General features: G+C 39.2%; 3 protein-coding genes across 3 annotated transcripts; 2 read left to right on the top strand and 1 right to left on the bottom strand.

Annotated features, from left to right (window-relative positions):
• Positions 1-1,175: 1,175 nt before the first annotated feature.
• BDF20DRAFT_986453 (uncharacterized protein) lies at positions 1,176-3,041 on the top strand. The gene is made up of 2 exons (XM_053085218.1): positions 1,176-1,708; positions 1,771-3,041. Exons 1-2 carry the CDS (start codon positions 1,208-1,210, stop codon positions 2,980-2,982), a joined length of 1,713 nt encoding a protein of 570 aa, XP_052938392.1. The 5' UTR covers positions 1,176-1,207; the 3' UTR covers positions 2,983-3,041.
• Positions 3,042-3,882: 841 nt separating this feature from the next.
• BDF20DRAFT_816768 (Neutral/alkaline nonlysosomal ceramidase) lies at positions 3,883-6,241 on the top strand (the record flags this gene model as incomplete). Its single annotated transcript, XM_053077185.1, has 9 exons — positions 3,883-3,904; positions 3,992-4,271; positions 4,341-4,610; positions 4,683-4,839; positions 5,029-5,050; positions 5,071-5,435; positions 5,518-5,571; positions 5,653-6,032; positions 6,106-6,241. 9 exons carry the CDS (start codon positions 3,883-3,885, stop codon positions 6,239-6,241), a joined length of 1,686 nt encoding a protein of 561 aa, XP_052938391.1.
• Positions 6,242-6,538: 297 nt separating this feature from the next.
• BDF20DRAFT_816525 (acetyl-CoA carboxylase) lies at positions 6,539-13,317 on the bottom strand (the record flags this gene model as incomplete). The annotated part of the gene is made up of 3 exons (XM_053077159.1): positions 6,539-12,785; positions 12,862-13,210; positions 13,278-13,317. 3 exons carry the CDS (start codon positions 13,315-13,317, stop codon positions 6,539-6,541), a joined length of 6,636 nt encoding a protein of 2,211 aa, XP_052938390.1.
• Positions 13,318-14,050: the final 733 nt, after the last annotated feature.

The raw sequence follows: 14,050 nt of genomic DNA, 5'->3' as shown, positions 1-14,050 counted from the left end.
CATACGCTTTCGTATAAAAACAGTTCCTTAGACAACCAACCTCTATATACTCAGCGGAAACACTGAGTTTAAATGAACTTGGAACAACAAACAAGTGTATTTTCTTCAGCTGATTCATATAAAACTGCCCACCTTCATTTTGTCAGCTTTTGTCGTCTTTCTTCACTTTAATTAACATTAATAATCACGTTTAAGCATGCTACCCACTCTTATATCCAGACAAGCTGTTGAAACAGTTATGTTCGATAACTCACGTCTAAGATAAAGAAAAGCACCTTTAACTTTAATAAGAATCTTAGTATCTTTGACAGGGGTAGCTTCTTTCCAACCAAACTCCTTTTGTTATAGACTTCGCCTTCTATTTCACGTTGAAGACAACTATCCAATGACATCCGCAATTCGTGAAACTTGGTGTCAAAATGAAATGCTGTTCCGGCAATTCATATATGCTTGAGTTTTACAGATACAAAAGAGAAATTTGATGAAGTTATTAGTCAAGAAGGCATACATAACAAAATACGCAATTTTAGGAACATATTGACAATTTTTTTAATGTGTAACCGTGTTGATTGATTCAAAAGCCCTCATAACAATACTGGGATCAGAAGACAGTCTGTCGTCTCATTTTGTATTTCATAATCCAAATGTGAAAGGAACGTGCGGCTGTGGAGGATCATTCCCCGTATAACTGCCGCGCAAAAAAGTTAGGTGATACAGATCCTTTCATTAAATTTTGTTGAATCTATGGCTTCTATGCATTTTGGCAAATTTATGCACCCTTCATTCAACAATATACTGCTTTCGTATAAAGCATAAACACTTGAAAATCTTTTAAAAGGCTGCAAAAGCTTTTTGTAGCGTTTGCTTATCCACCCGCACATAATTTCTTACTATTTTCACATTAGAGGCAAATATGATTGTTAAAATCAGATTCACTGTGGGCAATTTGACCTATGGTAATATACTCGAATTACACTCAACATTGAAAACACAGCATTACTATTGAAATGACTATATCAAGAACCATATCAATGATATGTGCAACCATTGTATCGCAAAAGTTCACTTTTTGTTATTGACATTTTTTACTTATTCGAGAAAATAAACAATAACAAAACGAGAAAGTCGTCCTTCTTTTTTTTTTTTGATTGCTCATTTTCATCTAGCTTCCTTCTGTTAATTCACTCTGAATAAAAAACATTGAATAATGATGACATATAGCACTAATACCTATGATGACTATAATCGTCGTTTCAGCCTACAGAATGAGCGTGTGGTTATCTCGGATAGCTATAATTATGGCAATGATGGCAGCTGTCAAAAGCAGCCTCAACATCTTAGTACGTTATGTCCCGATAAAAGCTATCTAAAAAAACCCTTTTATCAACAAAAAATATTGAAGCAGCCGTCAACCGCAGTGATCAACTATGATCAGTACAATAACCACCTTCTTAGTGAAGAAGAGTACGACGACGGGCAATACACCGATCACCCTCCTGAAGCTGGATACTACAATTTCTTTGCTGATATGACAGATTCACTTCAAGGTCGAAGAAGGTGGTCCCATAATTACAATTCATATTTTTGTATCGATGAATTAAGTCTTGGAGCATCCAGGCATTCATACGCTCCTCAGGATCAGTTAGAATATGAACCTATGTATGATTATTCTACTGGGCAGAAACTTCCAGCTTTGCACAACAAATGGGTACGTTTATTGTATTTATTCTAGGTTTTTTAAAAAAAACTTACGATGGTTCGCTATAAAAGTGTTTAGATGTAGATAGCCCTAAAGGGTCTTCCGGGACTCCAATAACCAAACCTAATCGATCAAGCTATGGTCTTCAACAATCGGAAGGAATCGATGATGCTACCATGTTGAATTCGGATGGGCACAGAAGGAAGTCTATGCATACTCGTGTTTCAGTGCCTCTCTCCAGCCACTTGGGGGATACAAGCCTATCAGAAGCATCGAACGAATATGGCATGCAATTCAATAATTTCGATGACAGTGAACTACCAGTTCAAGATGCTATAGATGACCAAGACTTATCCTTCGGTCCAAATTCAGTAATGATGCGACGAAACATCCGCACAAACTCGGCTGTATCTATTTCTAACGCTAACAGTAGCACTACCAACAACACTGCAACCGAAAATGGTAATACTGAGTTTGGTACTCCATCACCAGGATATACCTATAACTCTTTTCTTGATGAAATTGCCCACCAATCGTTGGATAATACAGGCCATGAAGTGGCACCATCCATGGCCGTTTATAATGCTGTTCAAAACACTTCCTCAGAGCAGTATCTGGCACTTGAAAAGAGAAAGAAATGGTACAAAAATTTGGTTCACTTCACAATAATTGCACTGAAAAGATCTCCCTTCGCAATACCGAAAAATAGCAATAGAAATCACCATCAAATGCAACCTGATATTCAATTCTTACCTGCTACAAATACCGATTCAATGGGAGACGTGCTTGATATAAAGCAACAAAAAGAATTGTTACATAGATTACATCATCATCAAACTACCACAAGTGGCGGAACACCTACCGCTTTCTTTCCGCAGCATGTTCTTAGTAATAAACTTTCACCAGATAAAACTAAAATAATAAGTCTTAATCGCATCTGGGCTTTTAGGCTTTTGGAAAAAGAAGCAGAAGGAGAAGAGGATAACAGCGATCAGCGCAGTCCTGTTACTACTGCTGCTGCCACAGGCTGTTGGATTGGTTTTGACTATGAAAACCAACGAAAGATAGAAAATCATATTAAAAATTTAGCTATAAAACCAGAAGATGGAAGACTTGCTATTTACGATTCACATATCCGTCAAAAAGCCATACCTGTCATCGTGACACCTCTGGGACAAAAAGCATATTATTTTGCTGATTCACAGCAGAATCAGTTGATAGTCTTGGAAGTTGCATCAATTCAAAATGATCATGAAAAGGTCACTTTCGTATATAGAGTATGATATGAAATGGAAAGAAGAATAAACTATTAATTAAGAGCTATCACATGAACAAGTCAGATGCTCAAAATGACAATTGGATGATGATGCGCATTCGTTATGATTTTCAATGCTTTCAACGCTTTTGAATACTTCATGCATCCAGAAGGCTCTTTAATCGACAATGATGCCATGATTTTCTCCAGTTGTGATATGGAAAATATGAGGGGTACAAATCTCACATTGCTGCTTGCCCTTTGACATTTTTGCTTTCCTTTCGCCGACTCTACTTTATTTGGGAGTATTGACATTTTTTGGAAATCTCTCAGAACTCTATTACAATATCGAACCTGCATTCATTCCTTGATTGTTTGTGAATGAACTCTTTCTTATTCTTTCATCGATAAACTTAAAAGAAGAGCACTAAAGCTATCGCAAACATCTAGATTAGATACAGATCGTTTACTACAATAACAAAGCATTGCAGCAGCCATCTATCAAACAACACTTTTTAAACGACGAAATATGGCAGCAGCAACAAAAATTGCTTCGTTGATAACAGCTTCCCTGCTCGCACTTTTTATCATTATTCAACCTGTACAATGCTATCGTATAGGCACAGGCATAGCTGATATTACAGGTCCAGTTACACAAGTGATGCTGATGGGTTATGCAGCGCTTGGTCAGACAGGGCAAGGCATACTTCAAAGGCTATGGGCCAGAGCTTTTATTGTCGTTGATGATGACGATGTTAGCAGTATTGTAGGCAGTAATAGCAAAAGAGTTGTTTTCGTAAACACCGATACACAATCCATGGGTGATATTGTTAAGACCCGCGTGGTGAAAGCATTGCAGCAAATATACGGAGACTCACTTTACACTGAAAATAATGTAATGATTTCCAGTACACATTCCCATAGTGGTATGGGTGGATATCTACAATACAGTAGGTTCTAGTTTCATTTTTGATGAGATTTCTTATGATCAAAGCTATGTATTAAAATTTTATTCTGTTTGCAATTGCGGCAACCAGCTTTTTATGAGTTTGCAACATTAGGTTGGATTGAAGAAACAGTCAGACCTCTAGTTCAGGGTATAACACAAGCTATCGTCAACGCACATGATAATATACAGAATGGATCACTTGCGTTATCGCAAGGTGAGCTGTTAAATACCAACATTAACAGATCACCACAATCATACTTGTTGAACCCAATTGAGAAACGATCACGGTATAAATATGATGTGGATAAAAATATGACAGTACTGAGCTTTAGAAATGAAAACTACGACGGTTTGGGTTTTATAAGCTGGTATACTTCTTAATCAAACAAATGGAAAGGTGTTAAAACTGTCTTTAATTGATTTTTTATTCTCGACAGGTTTGCTGTTCATGGAGTTTCTGTAAATAACACAAATCGTCTGGTGAACGGCGACAATAAAGGATACGCTGCCTATTTGGCTGAGAAGATGATGAATGGGAATAATGGTTACAGAAACAACTTCAAACAGCGCTTTATCGCAGCATTTGCACAAAGTAATGAAGGAGATGTAAGCCCTAATACGCTTGGAACTTACTGCACGGGAACAGATACACCTTGTGATGGAACTCGCGATACAAAATGCCCAAATAATAGCCAGTGCGTTGGAAGGTATTGCTAAACTGGTTATTATACAACTTGTATGTTTGCAAATGTCTCATTTTTTTTTTCTTTTCATAATAGAGGGCCAGGGTGGAAAATAAGTGATTTGGAGTCAAACAGAATCATTGGACAGAATCAAGCTTTTAGAGCTATGGAATTATATAATGCTCGAAAGGCAGAAGTAAAAGTCGAGGGGCCTTTAGGCTATATACATCGATACTGGAATATAACAAAGTCTGTTGTTATAGATATACATGGAAATCAGCAGCAAATATGCTCACCTGCAATGGTAATATCAAAAGTGCTGTGCTTGGTTGTGAGGATCACAAACTGAAGCCATTTTTATATTAGGGTTATGCAATGGGTACTTTATTTCATTTGGGGTTTTTTTTTGGGGGGAGGGGGGTCTCTTAAGTGTATAATGTAGTCATTAGTTCAATGGTTAAATAGTAAATGAATTATCTTATAGCTGCTGGTACGACAGATGGTCCCGCTTTAAATGGTTTTTACCAAAATACAACAAGTGGGACGTTTGGATGGAATATCATCAAGGACATAGTGCAAAAGCCATCAGAATGGCAAAAGAAATGTCAGGCTCCGAAGCCTATCTTGCTTGATACAGGAGAAATTGAGATCAAGCACCCTTGGCAGCCTGAAATCTTGGATATACAGTTATTTCGTTTGGGTAATGTGTTCATTTATGCAGTTCCCTCGGAGTTCACAACAATGAGCGGAAGAATCCTGAGAGAATCAATCAAGGATTCGTTGATAGAACATGGCCTTGGCAACAACGATACTATTGTTATTCACTCTGGACCTGCTAATGGATATGCAGTGAGTTAATTTTTGTCATACTAAATGCGTTTTAAATTCTTTTAAATTCAGTTTCCCTTATTACTCTCTCTCTTTTCAATAGTCCTATTGCACAACTTTTGAAGAGTACCAACATCAACGGTATGAAGGAGCGTCGGTAAAATAAAAGATTAAGTAGGATTAAAAGATAACTGATAGCTAATCGTATTCGTTCTATTGCGCTATTACCATTTTTCAGACACCGTATGGGCCGTATACTTTGCAGGCATATGTTGATGCTTTCAAAGACCTAGTGTATATGATGGCCAACCCCAATAATAGTCGCAGTAATGTTTCTGAGACACTTCCTGATTATACAAAGAAAGGATTCAATTTTACACCTCGTTATAGGTCTGATCAGCCACCTTTTTTCAAGAAATTTGGCGATGTTATTAAGGATATCTCAGCAACATATTACAGTAAAAGCTTACTGACGTATCCTTACGTTATATCAGCAGTCTTCGTTGCTGGAAACCCTCGAAATGATCCGATGCTTGAAGGCACTTTTTTAACTGTTGAAAAAAAGATTGCGAACGATCAATGGGAAATTATTCGTACAGATAATGACTATGATACACGGTAGAGTTGCTACACAATTGCTTTTTCATCGATTAAAAACATTGTATTTCTTATGATTGCGTTTGCGAATTAGGTTTATATGGAAATACAAATATCAATTGCTGGGAATTTCAGAAGCCACAGTTGAATGGCATATTAACCAGGATATTGAACCCGGTATCTATCGTTTGGGATATAGAGGAAACAGTAGATCATCCTTTCAAGAGTAAGTAATAATCACTTTGCCTTTCGGTAAAAAGATCTTACTGATACTGATGCACTCTTTTGTCTGCTGAAGAACAATTGTCCCCCACCAAGGCTATTCAAGCGAATTTGAGATCAGCAATCTGTTTTGATGATGAGGCGACCTCTCTGCATACATTGAAAAGAATAACCATTAGGTGTTCATCTTTTTGGAAACACAAATAAACATTTTATTATTCAATTACAAAGACACAGGTCATACGTTAAAATACATACAAATATATATATACAAAGTTTGTTGACAAAAGTAACGCTTTTGAGATTTATGAGTTAAGCTTCTTCAAAATTTCGGCACGAGCCTCACTACTCAAGCTTTCTAAGAACTGACTGAAACCTTGAATAACTGCTTCTTGATCAATGGAGCCAAGAGAGGCAATTTGTTCCTTGGTAGTATTGCTTTTTAATTTGCTGATGTAGTTATCGACGTCACTAGCATGTTTGTCAAACCATTCAGCAACGGCTTCATCAGATTGCTCATAATCAATAGTGTCATTATCTTGTTTGAACCATTGTTTGAGAAGGTTAGACATTTGTGTGCGGTCCATAGATGAGTTAGTAGCGGCAACAATCTTGCGGAAAGTGTATTCTTCGGACAAACGACGGCGAACACGCCAGTAGAAATATTGACGAGCTGATCGCCATTCGAGTGCTTTACGGATGACACCTTTTGCCTTCATACGACCAGAGCGATCATGAAGATCAGCAAACTGAACAGAGATTTGTTGGTATACTGGAAGGAGCTCTTGTTCGCGAGTTTCAATTTGTGCCTTAATAGCAGCCTTTTCTTCGTCGGTCTTGTCGCCTTCCGACAATTGTTTCTTCAGAGAAGCGTAGGTAGAATCGAGACGTTCCATGGTGGCTAATAAAGCAGGTCTACGGTACTTGATTTCTACAATACCTTCTGGTTCCAAAACACCACCTCTAGAATTGACATCGGCATACATTTCCATCATGTCCTTGTTAATGGTAGGGTCAACAACGACCCAGGCGCCACCACGGAGTTCCCCATTAGGGATAATGTACACAAATACAGGTTGCTTATAATTGCTTAACGCGTCAACAATTTGAGCACCATATTTCAAGACTTCATTATACATATCACGTTGGCCGCCTGAGAAACCACGCCAGTTAGCAAAGATTATCAGGGGTAATTGTTCTCCCTTATTGAAATCGTTGATAGCTTGCGCTGTCTTAAAAGCAGAGTTGGGGAACCAAACACCACCAGCTTCCATGAAGACTTGTTCTGTTGAATCGGCATTGGCTGGATCAGCAGGTACAATATTTTCAACAGTACGAGATTCTACAGCAATAACGCCCATAGGAATACCACCGAGTCTTGCACGACCAACGACAACAGTACGAGCCCAACCGCAAAGTGTTTCTGTGAAGGAACCTTCATCGAAGAAACCGCTGACCCATTTATCGTCTTGATATTTACCAGCCAAGAAAAGTCTGGGATCACTAGGGCCCCTGGGAGGGATGTATTCAATTTCACGATCGACAGGATCTGAACTTAGAATCATTGGGACAGAAGCGCCACGATAGGCAGGAACGTAACCAAGCCATTTGATAATTTTATCAATACCTTCAAGGTCATTTTCGGCTGTCAGATGAGATACACCATTCTTATACATGATTTGAGTACCACCTAATTGTAAATTAGAGGTGTAGACTTCACGACCCAACACCTTATTTAAAGCTGGGGCGCCAGTTAAGATGATCGGTTGGCCTTCATTTTGAACAGTACGTTGACCCAAACGAACAAGATAAGCACCGATACCAACGGAACGACAAGTGACTAAAGTAATAGTAAAGATATCGTCGTAAGCACGGGAAGTAGCACCAGCGATAAGACCTGAACCCCTCAAGTTTTCGACACCCAAGCCGTCCATCAAGCCGACGACGTCTGTGATGCGGTATCTTGTTTCTCCTTCATCTTGAATTTCCTCGCCAATAACGCTTTGTTTGCCATCAGAATTTACAAGATTATAAACTTCGGGAGTGACATATAGATATTTGAAACCAGAAGAGGGGTTACCGGGTTCATTCCAAGCAACGTTAAATTTATTCATCAATTCTTCAGCAAGGCCAATACGAGCACCCGAATTAGCAGAAAGATAGATACGAGGAATACCTAACTTACGAGCCAATTCGGAGGCCTTGTAAAAGACTGTATCTTCAGCAACACCAAAGGAACCAATCTTGAAAGTGATATCATTAGCAATGACAATAATACGACGGCCTTCAGGATATTCTGGTGTTCGAAGAGTGACAATCCAAGCAACCATACCCACATTGTTGGTGCCTGGAGCACGAATTTGTTCACGAAGTTCGTTTGTATCTTCATCCAGTACCAATTCTGTGGCTTCCATAAGCTGTGAAGGTAGTTTCTTCATTTCATTGGTACTCTTCTTACCACGTAAATATTGGTTCCATTGGTTTTGAGTGGCTTGACGGAAAAGTTCTGGGAAATCATAAACATAGGTTGTACCCATGAGATGCGCTTTGTAACGTCGTGGTTGAAGCCACTCTTTGGTGGGATAAGGAGTTGAAACAGGCAACATGTTCATGTGACCTGCAACACGGGTGAGGGACTTGAGAACCCAGCTATCTTTTTCTGTTTTGATTTCTTGATAGACATCCACCTTCAAGACGAAACCCGAAACATTATCGATAACAAAACGGATAGGGATAGGAGCTTGACTAGAAGCCTTAGGCTGGATATTAAAGCGAATCTCACCACCAGTCACTCGAAGCTTCCAAAGACGCTTGCCATGTCGATCAATAAAGTCAGTGAGAGCTTGCTCCACCTCGTTGGTTTCAATAGCGAAAGTAGGAATGAAGTTGATGAAAAGATGGTTACAGTCAGAGTTTTTGTACTCTTGAGATACAATTTCCAAAGTATCCAAAATTTCCTTCAAGAGACGATCACTTTCAGAGATGAGATAATCCGCGGTACGCATAGAATCCTTGACTCGACCAGGACGAACCAAAGCCCGGATGAAGAATCGACAATCAGAAGGGTTTTCTTTAGCTACAGCATAATAGACATAAAGTTGTCTTGTCTCGATAGTAACAGGCTGGATGTTGAAGTTTGAAAGACGAGCCAATTCCAACTGATAAGCCATAGCTGGTTCGATATGACGGATGGTTTCATCTTCTTCGTAATCTTGACTTTCACGGAAAGTGTAATAATCGGGCCATTGATCAGGGCGACAGACAATAACAGATATACGACGTAAGTGAGCTTCCCTGAATTTATCAACATGGCACTTGACGAACTCCTTAATCTTAGGTCGCCAGTAATCATTGTCAAGGTCTTTACTACTTTGTAGAGCAATATTCAGAATATTCTGCATACGACCACCCTTCTTAGTATTAGCACTGTCAGCAAACGCACTCAATAAACGGGGCAACTGAGTAATCAGTTCGTCTAATGAACGAACGGCGGTCATAGCACCAGTACGAATAGGTTCAGGTTCAGTCTTATTCAACAAGAAAGTTAAATCAGAATAAGAAGCGATACGTTTATCATCATCGAGGTGAGTGGGAGAGTTGCCCAAAATAAACTTCCATGCGAGAATAAAAGGAGCTTCATCAAGATTATACGCAGTATCCAAGATTTTATAAGCATGGTACGAACGGCGGATGTACACTTCGACGGCAGCGAGTGAGATATAAAGTTCGTTACTGAAGAAAAAGTTTGGTAAAACGTCAAACACGTTAAATTTGGTATCAATCAAGTCCTTATAGAACTCAGGGTTGGGTGTACGATGTTCAATTCCACCACCATAGACTCTTTCAGTAACTGAATTTTGGAGAATCTGGTACATTTGAGCTTGACGTTCCTCGTAAGAGGGAAGTTGACAAAGAATCAACAATTCGCGAGCTTTAAGAGCCACTTTTTGAGTGGCGCGACTGTCAATTTCAGCTAATCGTTTAAGGATGGATAAGAAATACTTATCAAGAGTACCGCCAACAGATGAAGGATGGATAATGTTGAGGATCATTAATACGAGGTTATTCTTGCTTGCTACCTTGGAATGCGACAAAATAATGGAGACAACCTTGTTCAGATCATCCTTATTTTGGTCACGTAGCTGAAGAATGACTTCTTCTTGACGATTTTGTCCGCTGAATAGAATTTCAACATCGTAATATTGTTCCATTAAATCAACATAAGTAGAGTATTCATGATACTTGAGGCCATCTTTGTACTGGTCTAGAAGATGGGTGATAGGTTGGAGAGAGTTTTTGTAGGCTATGAGATCTGATTGAGAATGGATGTTATTTGTAGCAAAGTCTTCGATTAAATTATTAATTTCTTTGACTGGGAAAGGTGCACCCTTTTGCTCATAATTCTGCAGTAGCTTCTGTAAAGCATCTTCTAAACGAGCAGGCATACGACCAGAAAGGACAGACATTTCTGATGTCATTTCTGAATAAGGAAGATTTGGATCACGAAGAATCTCTGTCATTTCCTTTAGAGAAGTCTGTGCAAGTGCTTGATTATCATAACCTTGCATAATGTAATCAAGGGATTGCTTGGCCGCTTTGAGCTTTTGATTAGGCTTTTCACCATATATGTAAGGTGGGAGGAACTCAGGAACCTGACCAGTGAAAGGAAGAGCATGTTTAACTCTACTAGGGTCATCAAGAGCCAAAATACCGATAATATCACCGGCTTCGAGGGTAGCACCAACTTGCTTGATATATTGTACATGGCCGTCTTCAGTAGCAACTAAAGGCATATACATTTTCATAACCTCAATCTCAGCATATGCCTGTCCAGCTTTAACGTGGTCGCCGTTATCCAACAGTAAATTGACCAATTTACCGGGAGAAGGACTTCTCAATTGAGTAGGATCGCTTTCCTTTTCCAGCAGACAAGTCTTACCATCGATCATCAAACGAGTGGCTTGGACTTCTTCTCTTGAGTAGGTTGTGTGTGATTTACCATCGAGAGAAATTAATAACCCACCATCGGAAAGATCGCGTACGCCTACTTGAGTCTTCGTGCCGTTGAGGTATAAAGTATAGATTCCAGGCGCCGAACGAGTAACAGTGAAATTATAGCGAACATTCTCGTAAATAAAATCTATGGTGAAGACTGTTTTAAGGGCGTCTTTGCTGGGGACTTGTCCTCTTTCAAGATACTGTTTGACGTCATTCCAACTCTCAATTGAAAGTCTGTGAGCTTTAGTGACAGCGCCACAAAATATGGCAAGATTGGTATCAGGTCGTTCGGCTGTAAGTTTCTTTGAGATAAGCATATCTAACCATCCAGTATTGATTGTATTTTCGGCAAACTCCTCTGTTTCTAAAAGACGGATAATATATTCGACTGTCGTTCTGAAATCGCCACGAATGGAAAGCTCCTTCAAAGCAATAACCATATTTTTACGTGCTTGTTGACGGTTTTCACCATATGAGAAAATATGACCGAATTGAGAGTCTGCGTATTCGTGAAGCCCGCCCGACGACACAACTGAGAAATAACCCCAGACATTGGTACTTGAACGGAAATTGAGTTCCTGCATTATACCAGAGGATGGTTTAAAGCCAGCATCAGGATTCTCTGCCGTAATACGGACAGCAATTACATGGCCTCTGGGTGTAGGACGACGGTGACTCTGAAGAGAGGTAGGGTGAGCAAAATCAAAATCGATTTCAGATGCGCTATTGGGTTGAACGCCATAAAGAACGCGAATGTCCCTAATACGATGAAGAGGGATACCCATAGCGACTTGAAGTTGAGCGGCTGGTAAATTGACTCCTGATACCATTTCTGTAGTAGGATGCTCTACTTGCAATCTAGGATTCAGTTCCAAGAAATAGAACTTTTCCTCGTAATGGCTGTACAGGTACTCAACAGTACCTGCTGACACGTAACCTACTAATTTAGCAAGACGTACAGCAGCCTTCTCCATTTGTTCAAATATTTCCGGTTTAGCAATGGTGACTGGAGCCTCTTCAATAATTTTTTGATGACGACGTTGCACTGAACAATCTCTTCCAAACAAACTGATAGCATTACCGTACTCATCAGCTAAAAGTTGTACTTCCAAATGTCTAGCATTGCCAGCTAATTTCATAATAAAAATGGGTGATCCAGGAATTTCACCTTGGACCTGTGCAAAACAACTAGGAAATTGTTCGGCATTGTCCACCTTACGAATACCTTTACCACCACCACCTTCGGACGCCTTAATCATTACAGGATATCCAATCTTCTCTGCTGCTACCAAACCTTCTTCAGCAGTAGTAACACAAGCTTTTTTATAAGCTGAATCCGGCACGGTAACATGCCCATCTGTATCCTTCACTGTTTCAATAATGCCATCACCACTCCAACCCATGGTAGGAACGTCAGCGCTTTGAGCAACGATGGTAGATGAGATTTTATCACCTAATGAGTGCATAGCTGAAGCTGGAGGACCAATGAAAAGACACTTATACTTTGACTTTGCGAGCATTTCAGGCAAACGAGGATTTTCTGATGCATGACCCCTACAATACAATAAAACATACAGTTTAGCCTAATTGTTTTCTACTTGTATACGTTTCTATCTAGTTGACTTTTTACCAACCAGCCCACACAGCATGTACAGCGGTTCTTTCAGCAACATCGACAATAAGTTCAACATTTGCATAATTGTTGTTGTTTGTACCACCAGGAACTTCAACATAATTGTCAGCCATACGAATATATTCCGCATTTGCCTTTAGATCTTCTGGAGTCGCCATGACAGTGAATTCAATGGCACGCTCATCACCGAAAGTTTCATAGGCCCATTTACGAACTGATCTAATTTCTTTCATAGCGGCCATACCATTGTTCGCAATAAGAATTTTTGTAATGACTGTATGGCCTTCATTAGCGATAACAAAGTCTCTGACAGGGCCTTGAGGAGCCTTATCAATAGAGTTTCCACCTGTAAAAATGTTAACAAAATTCTGTAGGAGGGTAAAATGTCAAATCATGCAATAGAGTTGTGTTACCGATAAAATGGGATGGTAGTTTTTTGTGATCTACTACCATATTTGATTTAGCTTCTAACTCGCTCTTCCACACTACTATAGGTGAATGTCTAGCAGTTTGTGAATACTGAAAGATAAGTTGAAAATAGAATAAGGAAGAGGTTCAATAGCCGGGAAAAAAATAGCTGGATTTCTATAGGAACTCGAATCTGATGTGTCTTTTCTGATTTAACAGCAGGATTTAACGCGTAGAAAAAAAAGCCCCCCAAAAACAATTCAAAAATATAACAAAAGTCCGATTATATTTGCTCTATGTGAGCGAGACATAAAATAAAATCTAGCCAATAATGCTGATAGCTGGGTTCAAGCGATTCATATCTTCAGAAGATCGCTGGTGGATACCCCAACCATAGGCTTCTCACATTTTGAATGGGGAGCGCTTCAACATGAACAGCTCTTACTGAATATGGTCAATATGTCCCTTGCTTTGCGCGTCGTTTTAAAGACATTTTATGAATAGAAGCATACAAAATGTACGTACTGTGGAAGTCTTTTTTTGGATTAAATGAAATATGCTTTATTTTATTCATAAATTGACCATGGTGTAGCACTAAATCGATTAAAATAAAATGAAATGGTAATGTTTGATACAATTATTTTCATCACACAAAGCAGTGTGAGTAAGCTGAAATACGCACACTGTTGCTTATAGTCAATGTGAGCTATAATTGATGGTAACTTGCTGCTCACCATTGTCAGCAGTCAGGCTATCCATTCATGCTGCTCCAAATAAA

Source organism: Mycotypha africana, assembly GCF_025528875.1.
Source record: "Mycotypha africana strain NRRL 2978 chromosome Unknown BDF20scaffold_3, whole genome shotgun sequence".
NCBI classification, from domain to species: Eukaryota; Fungi; Mucoromycota; class Mucoromycetes; order Mucorales; family Mycotyphaceae; genus Mycotypha; species Mycotypha africana.
The sequence above is the reverse complement of the archived record's forward strand: the minus strand, read 5'-3'. Positions and strand labels throughout refer to the sequence as shown.

Excerpts from the sequence above, each read along its gene's own strand:
- BDF20DRAFT_986453 (XM_053085218.1), top strand. The coding sequence starts at position 1,208 with ATGATGACATATAGCACTAATACCTATGATGACTATAATCGTCGTTTC. Across the intron at positions 1,709-1,770 it reads CAGCTTTGCACAACAAATGG|TGTTTAGATGTAGATAGCCC; the intron begins GTACGTTTATTG and ends TCGCTATAAAAG.